Below are 9,109 nucleotides of genomic sequence, written 5' to 3'. Positions count from 1 at the left end.
CATGGGTTGGAGTGGAAGATCTCCTGCTATGGAGCTTTCGAAACCTGTTGAACACCTTGGAGATAAACTGCTGACTGCACCCCATTCCTCCTACATCAGTACCTGAATTTACTAACATGACTGTTATATATATATATATATATATATATATATATATATATATATATATATATATATATATATATATATAAAAATAATATGCTATGAGGGGATTAAATCGCTTTTCAATGGATTTAACTGTTCTATAGCAGAAACGAGACGATCCAGAAACGTTTTAGGTGATGCTTTGTTTATTTTTTACGTGTCCAATTTCATTTCCTCCAGTCTCCAAATTCAAACCACTTTGCATTTATGCTGATTTGTTTGCAAGAGTACAAGCTCACATATGTTCCTTGTTACGACTCCTGTTGTACACTGTGTGTGTGTGTGTGTGTGTGTGTGTGTGTGTGTGTGTGTGTGTGTGTGTTTTGTATTCGAATGCTAATGAAAATGCAGTTTGTTATATCCAGTGTTGTATTTTCCGCCCGGGTCACCTTTAACAATATTAATTTACCAAATCAGATTCAGTAAATGAGTTCTACAAGGTCGACTCACGTGTTGAGATCTGGAGGCTCTGAATAACACACATGTTGAACCAGATACGGCTGGAAAAGTCCAACAGTGTTCCAATACTTTTGTTCAATAGAGTATTCTGATCTAGTTATTTTTAGTATTGAATTTGATGTTCTGTAGAAGATCAGGTACTTGGTTGGATTTGGTCACGTTTTAAACCGTTTGCACACAAATGAACGTTTTCCTTCTTTCGTGCCTAAGTGGATGCAGACGTTTTCTTCGGCTCATAAGCCATTTGGCGCGAGAGCTCAGCTGCATGTCATTTCATTACATCACTACATGTGTTACACCCAGGACATATCTAACATTTGTGCCTGAGGATTATTACTATATTTCCGTGTCGGAGGAGAAAAGCGTGATTAATACAAGGTGCTGGACAGATTGATACAGTAAACACTGTTGAGGTGGAGGTTATGGTTTTCGTCATGGTTGCCAGCTCTTTCGCTTTTCTTTGTTAGTTACAGCTGCATCTGGGTTCCTTTTCAAGCCTAGAACTGTGTGCGTGTGGGTGGGTGGGTGGGGACTATGTTTGATGCAGTACTGATGTTCAGGATCAGTGTATTGTCCTGTACCCAATACTGACCACATATCGATCATATCCTCTCTTTTATTTACTTTCCCAGGAACAGTGCGAGTAAAGCAGATAACATTTCTCCAGTCGTGGTTCTTGTACTTCAGTAAAATTGACTAATCCTCTGCATACTTATGACTCTAATAAAGTACATTTCTTGCCTTCGAATAAATTTAGGTCTGAGAATTAATAGTAGTGATGTCTGAGAACTCTTTGAATAATGGATGCAGGTCAAAGTCTCCATTCTTCTGCACATCAGACCTTTATAAGGAGAGAGTTCTCTATAGTTACTCACACAGTATGAGAACACTTACTCCATACACACTTTCCCCAGAACCTCAGGGTCACAGCTTCTCCTTTTACTGATCTTTGTGTTCGCTTCATAGTAGTGAGAAACGCCATGTTTTTCTGAGAAAAATGAGAATGTACTTGAGTACAATTACGAATATAAAAGTTTTTCTCATTCTCAGTTTCCAACATTTGAATCATATGCATGTTTTTTTTTTGGGAAGATGGAAGAAAACCAGTGAACCCAGAGCAAACACAGAAATCGAATTCCGGATTTAATTAGGCAACCCTGGAGCCGAGTGTCTTTCTGACACAATTTAGTTTTCAACGCGCCGCTCGACTCTTGTAGCTCCTGGTGTTCTGGGCTGTACTCAGCCTTATCACACTTTCCATCATGGTGGCATTTTAAACACACAACTTCATCTATATGCACCTGAAGACCATGTGTTTGAGTACAATTACGAATATAGGGGCGGTTTTCCTTTCAGTTTCCATCATTTGCATCATCTGTATGTTTTTTGGGGGAAACGAGAGTAAGCCGGAGAACCCCAAACGCACAGAACCCGACTTCTGGATTTGAATAGGAAAACACCTGGAGTGTCTTTCTGCCATAATTAAGTTTTTACTATGAAAAATTCTGTTTTTAACATGAAATGACAAACTGGGAGGAGAAAAAACTTCTCTACGATGCTGTGCGAATCGTCCTTACCCCATGATTTACATGTTTGAGAATGTTTTTCTTTTTTTTGTAAAGAAACATGGTGACGTGCATCAAATGCGAATGAGGTGTCAGACCCCTGCTTTAATTCCTGTCCTGTTAATGAATGTACAGTATATACACAGATCAGACAAGACATTATGACATCATAACATTATGATTATGATTAACACTGATTATCTCTTCATCATGGCACCTGTTAGTGGGTGGATTTATTTGGAAGATTTGTATCCAAAGTGGACTTGTTAGAAGCAGGAAAAATGGGCAAGCAAAAGGATTTGAGTGAGTTGTAAATAAATTGTGACGTCTAGATGACTGGGTCAGAGCATCTCCGAAACTGCAGCTCTTGTGGGCTGTTCTTGTAATGCTGCAGAGGTCAGAATCTATCGAAAGTGCTCCGAGGAAGGAACAGTGGTGAACCAGCGACAGGGTCGTAGGCGGCCGAGGATCATTGATGCACGTGGGAAGCGACGGCTGGTCCGTGTGGTCCGATCCAACAGACGAGCTCCTGTAGCTCAAACTGCTGAAGCAGTTCATGCTGTTGATGATTGAGGGGGTTACGACTGTTTTGGCAGCAAAAGGAGGCCCAACACAATATTAGGCAGGTGGTCATAATGTTATTTCTGATCACTGTATTCTGATTCTCACTAAATTTGATCCATTTTCAGGACAGAAGCCAGCTCCACTTTGATGACCAGAACATGGTGTTCACCTTTTGACCCCATGTCCCGGATGGAGGGCGAGCTCCTCCCACGGGTAAGCGGAATCTAGCAAACGCCACTTTGAATGGCTTGCCCAATGCTGAACTCCTCCATGTCGATCGCAGCTGACGTCTGCGAGGGCCGCGAGAAGAATGTTTCGTTTTTCTACGCAATTCGGAACAAGAACATTAGCGCAGACTGGAAGACGAGGGACTTCGTGGTGGTGGGGCTCGGCGTCCCCGTGTGCATCCTCATCCTCTTGGCCAACCTGCTGGTTATGGTGGCCATTATCGTGAACCGCCGCTTCCACTTCCCCATCTACTACCTGTTGGGCAACATGGCGGCGGCAGACCTGTTCGCCGGCATCTCCTACCTCAACCTCATCTTCCACACAGGGCCATGGACCATCGGGCTCACGCAGAACCAGTGGCTCGTGCGAGGAGCGCTAATCGAAATGAGTCTCACGGCTTCGGTGGTCAACCTGCTGGCGGTGGCATGGGAGAGACACCAAAGCATCTTCACCATGCAGCTGCACAGCACCATGTCCAACCGGCGTGTGCTTATGTTCATCGTAGGGATTTGGGTCATAGCCATCATCATGGGCCTCGTCCCCACCATGGGCTGGAACTGCGTGTGCCACATTGAAGGCTGCTCCACCGTCGCGCCGCTCTACTCCCGCAGCTTCCTGGTCTTCTGGGCTGTACTCAACCTTCTCACCTTTTCCATCATGGTGGCCATTTACACACGGATCTTCGTCTACGTGAGGCGGAAGAGCCAGAGCACGCTGCCGTACATGCTGAACGTCCGGCAGAACGACACGCTCGTCGGGTTGATGAAAACCGTCTCCATGATCCTGGGTAAAGTCTGTTTTTTTTCCTCTTCATAGCGGAATGGTTTAATACGAGGTGGTATCAAACAGTTTCGAGACCAGCTCTCTTTACAAGAAAGTAAACCGCCACCTTCAAAATAGTCCCCTCGCACAGCAATACGGCGCTCCCAGCATTCCTGCCAATTCTGGAATGTGTCCTGGAAGTCTTCTTTTCTAAGCGTGTCAATCACATTCCCTATTCCGTTGGCGTGTTACAAAACTAATCTCGATCCTTTTTGATACCACCGCAAATAAGTCACTTCAGAGAATCACGACGTCGCTAAGCGACTGTTCCAGAAGTTTCTACTCTACAAAAGATTTGGGGAAGTCAGTCAAAAATCAGCCAAAGGTTCGGTTTGAGGTTTGAATTCGAATCGTATTAATCCTATTCGCAATAAAATAAAAATAAAATCAGTACAATGGGACCAGATCGATTTTATTGGCCCCTCCTACACTATTCCATTTCGATTGACATTTAATGTGTAAAAATAATAGTTTAATAGTAAAATCTCTTCTCTTTTATTTTGTTCTCTTCTCTTATTCAGAGGACCTTTCAGCTTGTCACGTTACTGAGAAATGGAAAAAGTTCGAACCCCTCTGCCGTGAAGTGCTGAAAGTGGAGACTCCTTCCATAGATGTTGAATTAATATCTTGTTGGAAACAAGAAAAAAGGGCTTAGTTATATTAACAAATAGGGTGAAATCGCAACACTTTTTTTTTTCCCCTTTGTTTAATTTGTAGCTTTAGAAGGGCGTTGATTTTTCCGAAGTGAGTCGTTCGTAAAAACACTGAGGTAGAAGAGCTTCACAGCTGCTGATGTTGACACTATTTAGGGGGATTTTTTGATGGTCGTTAGGATGCTCCTGAAATCCTCCTTTCCTCTTTATGAGCTGAGATAAGATAAAGGACTTAGGCATTGTTCTTCTTTTAATATCCATTGTCCTTCCTAACTTCCTACAATCCTAACTTGTCGTCGTCATGGTTACTAAACAGATAAGGGCTTTACACTATAGGGGTGTTTCTGTAATTCTGTTCATCTACTCAAAACTAGATTTCTAATACAAGGAGTAAAATCAAACCCACATAAGAAAAAAGTAAAAATGTGAAATCCGAAGTTTCTTGTCTTCTTCTTCTTCCTGAAGCCAGAATGGTCCATCGGTGATTAAGGTTGTTTGTTTGTAACCAGAGCATTTGGGATTTTAAATCCCTCAGAGACTCTGTAGAGCCCTTGAGCAACACCCTTCACCCCTACTGCCCCCGGGGCTTCATACCAGGCATGACCCTGCGCTCTGACCCTGCGCTCTGAACCAGATCATTCCCAACGAGGGATATGTGAAGAAAGCATTTCATTGTACTGTACAAATACGTGTGTGTTTGTCTTTTGAAATTATGACCGTTTGTGTTAGATTGTGTTATATCAGCACATTATGTAAGATTTAGTTCCTGAGAAATTCTCAAATCTCAAATCTCCCTAAAGATCTTGTTCACACATTCGTCCCGTTTTTATAATGAAATATTTCCTCCATGCATATATTACGTAGGAAGTCCAATGTCCATTATTTCAAACAAACTCTCCATAATTGGCAAGAATCCATCTGTAAACGCCCATACATCATACATTGAATGTGTTTTTTGTTTATTTTCAAGAGAATTTCTTCTTCTTTCAGCAGCCGACGCTAACGCTAACTAACCTGACAGGATTTAACTTGGATTGCATTTCCGAATGCCTCCTAACCCCTCCTTTACATGAACCTGACAGGATTTGCTTACAAATGCTAAACGTTTTCCCTGATCATGCTAGCTAACATGAACAGAGTGATATTTATTTTGAAGGGTTTATTGTGTTCTCTGGAGGAGTTGTGAACGCTTGAGCGAACAATAACATGCTTATTGAATGTCTCATTCCACATTGTCTTATAATACGCCACTCTCTTCTGGGAAGATGTTCTACTAGGTTTTGTGGAGATTTGTGTGAGATTCATTCATCCACAAGGGTGTTGGTAAAGTCAGGTAGTGATGTAGGTGATGTGAGGAGGTCTGGAGTGCAAGTCAGTGTTCACATTCATCACGTTCAATAGGGTTGAGGGTCAGAGCTCTATAACAGGAGATCTTCCACATCTTCCAACCATTATAAAGCAGATCTTCATGGAGCTGGCTTTGTGCACACTTTGTTTCCCAATACGCTTTACTCTACATAACCTGACAGGATTCCTGAGAAAATTCATCCATAAATGTTCACTACCTTTCCTAGATTACCTGGTAGAATTTTGAAATGTAATGTTTTAATCTTGTCTTTGCTAGTAGTAGCTAGCAAACATAAGATAACCAGACCGGTTTTCTCAAGAACAATAAAAAGTATTCTTTCTCTGGTAACTAGCTGACAGGATCCGTAAAAGAAGTCATCCATCCAAATATGTTTATCATCTTGCCTGCTAAAACTTGCTAGCAATTATGACCCAACCTGACAGGATATTTGAAGAAATTTTATTCGGAAACATAAAATAAAATCTCCCTATTATTGTTAGCGAACCTGAGAGAATTTTAATTCGTAAATGTGTATTATTTCTCCCTGCTCCCGGTAGCTAGCAAACATAAGCTAGCCTGACCGAACCTGTGAAAGAATTCAAATTAAAATGTTCATATCTTCCTCTAATAATACTAGCTATGGATTATAGGATAACCTGACAGACTGTCTGAGGAAATTTATATCAGATGTTTCTGCAGACTCGAGATTCATTCACAAAAATGCTCATAACCTTTCTCTGCTAATACCAGCTAGCTTATTGAGCTAACCATTCAGAAATTCAGAAGATTTTAGACTCAGCTAGCTTGTTCTAAGTAGACTGGATTTCTAAAGGAATCCTGTATTTATAACTTTCCTGATAATGGTAGCTAATAAACATGTCTATAGGTGTTTAGAATCTGTCAATTAAACATAAGAATCAAAGTCATTAATGTAATCCTGACACAACCAGGATCTCACAGGATTGATTTCTCAGGGAATCCTGTCAGATTAGCACATTCGCTAGCTATTTATAGTTATAGATCGATGTATGAACGTACTTTTGTTCTTTAATGTATAAAAATGTGCAAAAACTAAAAAAGAAATGAATCTGACAGGATTTATTGAACAAAATCTGATCAGACGTCAGAGGATTGTTGAGGATGAAGATGGGTTTCCTTTCTAGTCTGGTTCCTCTCAAGGTTTCTCCAGGGAGTTTTTCCTCGCCACAGGCGCCACTGGCTCACTCATTAGGGATAAACTTATAGGTGCTAACTTATAAATCAACCTTTGAACTCTGTGAAGCTGCATTGGGGACAATGTCCGTCGCTAAAAGCGCTCTTACGAACGAAACCGATCCATGCCATGATGTTAGTCAGACTCTTGTGGTCTACGGCTTTCCAGTAATTTGAGAAGTTATTATTACTGCATGACTAATGCCGCACATAAAGTAGAGTTAAGGAGGAAGAGGGAGGGGAAATGGAAGGTAACAATAAAGGGAGCAGCATAAGGAGAATTAAAATGCTTAAATTAGCCTGTCCTGTTTGGGTTGTAAGCGCGATCCCCTGTTGTTCGGTGTGGTGAGGAATGATAATTGCGTGTAAACCCTCTACTAGAAACAGATGTTAATGAATTGACATACAGAACCTAATGAAAACAAGCTGCGGCATTCTCGAGATGTGAATCACTGCGTGTGTGTGTGTGTGTGTGTGCAGTAAACAGGATGTGGCATAGAAACACACACACACACACACACACCCAGAGACAGATGACCCCACATTCACAAAAGGACAGATTTTTCTTCTTGTTCTTTGCTTCACCCATTTCTTTGTCCTCAGGTGCCTTTGTGATCTGCTGGACCCCCGGCCTGGTCATCCTGCTGCTGGACGGTCTGAAGTGCACCAGCTGCCAGGTGCTGAAATACGAGAAGTATTGCCTGGTCCTGGCCGAGTGCAACTCCCTGGTGAACCCCATCATCTACTCTTGTCGAGATGAGGACATGAGGAACACGTTTAAGCGCATCCTGTGCTTCCTGTTCAGGCGGGACAGGGAGCAGGAGGTCGAGCCGAATACCATCACCTCGGACACTTTGAAATCAGAGAGGCTGCTGATGGAGAAATACTCCGATAACTACAACCACAACCACAGAGAGCGCAGGTCTATCTGAACTCTGGCCTCCTGTAAGTGTAAAAAAAAAAGTCACGACTGCGAATCACGTTCATGCCGAAATGTAGCAGCTGTAGATTTGACTGCGTTCTTGTTTCATTTTTTACATTTTTTTATTTTTGAAGCTACAGCAGATAAAGCGGGACAGTGCAGCGTGACGCTGCTACAATCAGCGCTTCGTCCTTCATGCATCTGGGATTTGCCCCAAAAGGTTGCATGTCTTCTTGCGATTATAAATTCACAGGTCGGCAAACTAGCAGCAACGTCTCGTCAAACCCCAGCATCCGGAAGTCAATAGAGCGAAAAAATGAGTGCCAACATGTAAGACTTTGTGGTTATCCGTTGTTCAGCTTAAAACTGTTTCCACAAGGAACGTTTTTCTGTAACGACACGTCTTGAAACGTTGTTTATTCCTCTTCGTCACAGCCCATGATCACAATTTCTTTTATATATTTATTACCCCCAAAACTAACCCTGACTCATTCAATTATCATTTCAAAATCTTCCAAATCATTTTACATTTACAGCATTTGAATTCGCCCGTATAGAGTATATACGACTTACATTTATCCCATCTGTACATGTGAGCAACTATGGCATCAAGGGCCTTGCTCAGGGGCCCGGTAGTGGCAGCTTGGTGTGGCTGGGATTTGAGAAGCTCAATGCCTTAACCGCTAAACTCCCATCTCTCTAACTCGTGTTCTACTCCTGTCTCAGTGATGCAGAGGAACCATTCATGCACTTGGCAGTTGAAAGTGAATAAAAGAACAAGACAAGGTCCTAAATCACACCCTGTTTATTATCTAGTGGCACTTTTTTTTTTTCGTCGGGTCAAAAGCCATACAGGGTGTGGCGTCTTACTGCTAGAATGTCGAAAGTCGAGCCTGATCTCGCTCTCGAAACATGGCATCAGATCCACAATTACACTTAATCCCTGTATTGGATCTGCTTTTCCAGCACATGAATCAGATCAGATACGGGACATGAACAGGGCTGTGCTGTAGAGGAAATCACATGGAAACGTCTGTAATAAGTGAGTCAGATCCCTCATCTTTTAACGTTTATAAAATTGTGTTGGTTGCACAGGTTTCAGGATCAGATGCGACCTCAAGCCATGAATTAAAATATCAATAAATAAACATTTCTTTGTGGCACCGTTCATGTCTTTCGTCTCCTATACAAC

General features: G+C 42.0%; 2 protein-coding genes across 4 annotated transcripts in view; one reads left to right on the top strand and one right to left on the bottom strand.

Annotated features, from left to right (window-relative positions):
- lpar2a (lysophosphatidic acid receptor 2a) overlaps positions 1-8,312 on the top strand; it is a 10,644-nt gene extending 2,332 nt beyond the window's left edge. Inside the window, exons 2-4 of one of the 2 annotated variants that reach the window (XM_046834251.1) lie at positions 2,858-3,747; positions 7,599-7,940; positions 8,052-8,312. In XM_046834251.1, coding sequence (XP_046690207.1) covers positions 2,976-3,747; positions 7,599-7,927 — 1,101 coding nt within the window. In that variant the 5' untranslated portion in view covers positions 2,858-2,975 and the 3' untranslated portion in view covers positions 7,928-7,940; positions 8,052-8,312. Of the gene's footprint in view, positions 1-2,857; positions 3,748-7,598 lie in introns of both variants that reach the window. The other variant, XM_046834250.1, reaches the window with a different exon arrangement.
- Positions 1-9,109, bottom strand: part of pbx4 (pre-B-cell leukemia transcription factor 4) — a 60,305-nt gene that overhangs the window by 2,684 nt on the left and 48,512 nt on the right. The gene's annotated exons all lie outside the window — the stretch shown is intronic.

Source organism: Silurus meridionalis, chromosome 22 (genome assembly GCF_014805685.1).
Source record: "Silurus meridionalis isolate SWU-2019-XX chromosome 22, ASM1480568v1, whole genome shotgun sequence".
In the NCBI taxonomy this organism is placed as follows: Eukaryota; Metazoa; Chordata; class Actinopteri; order Siluriformes; family Siluridae; genus Silurus; species Silurus meridionalis.
Note: the sequence above shows the minus strand (reverse complement) of the source record. Positions and strands in the feature narration are given on the sequence as shown.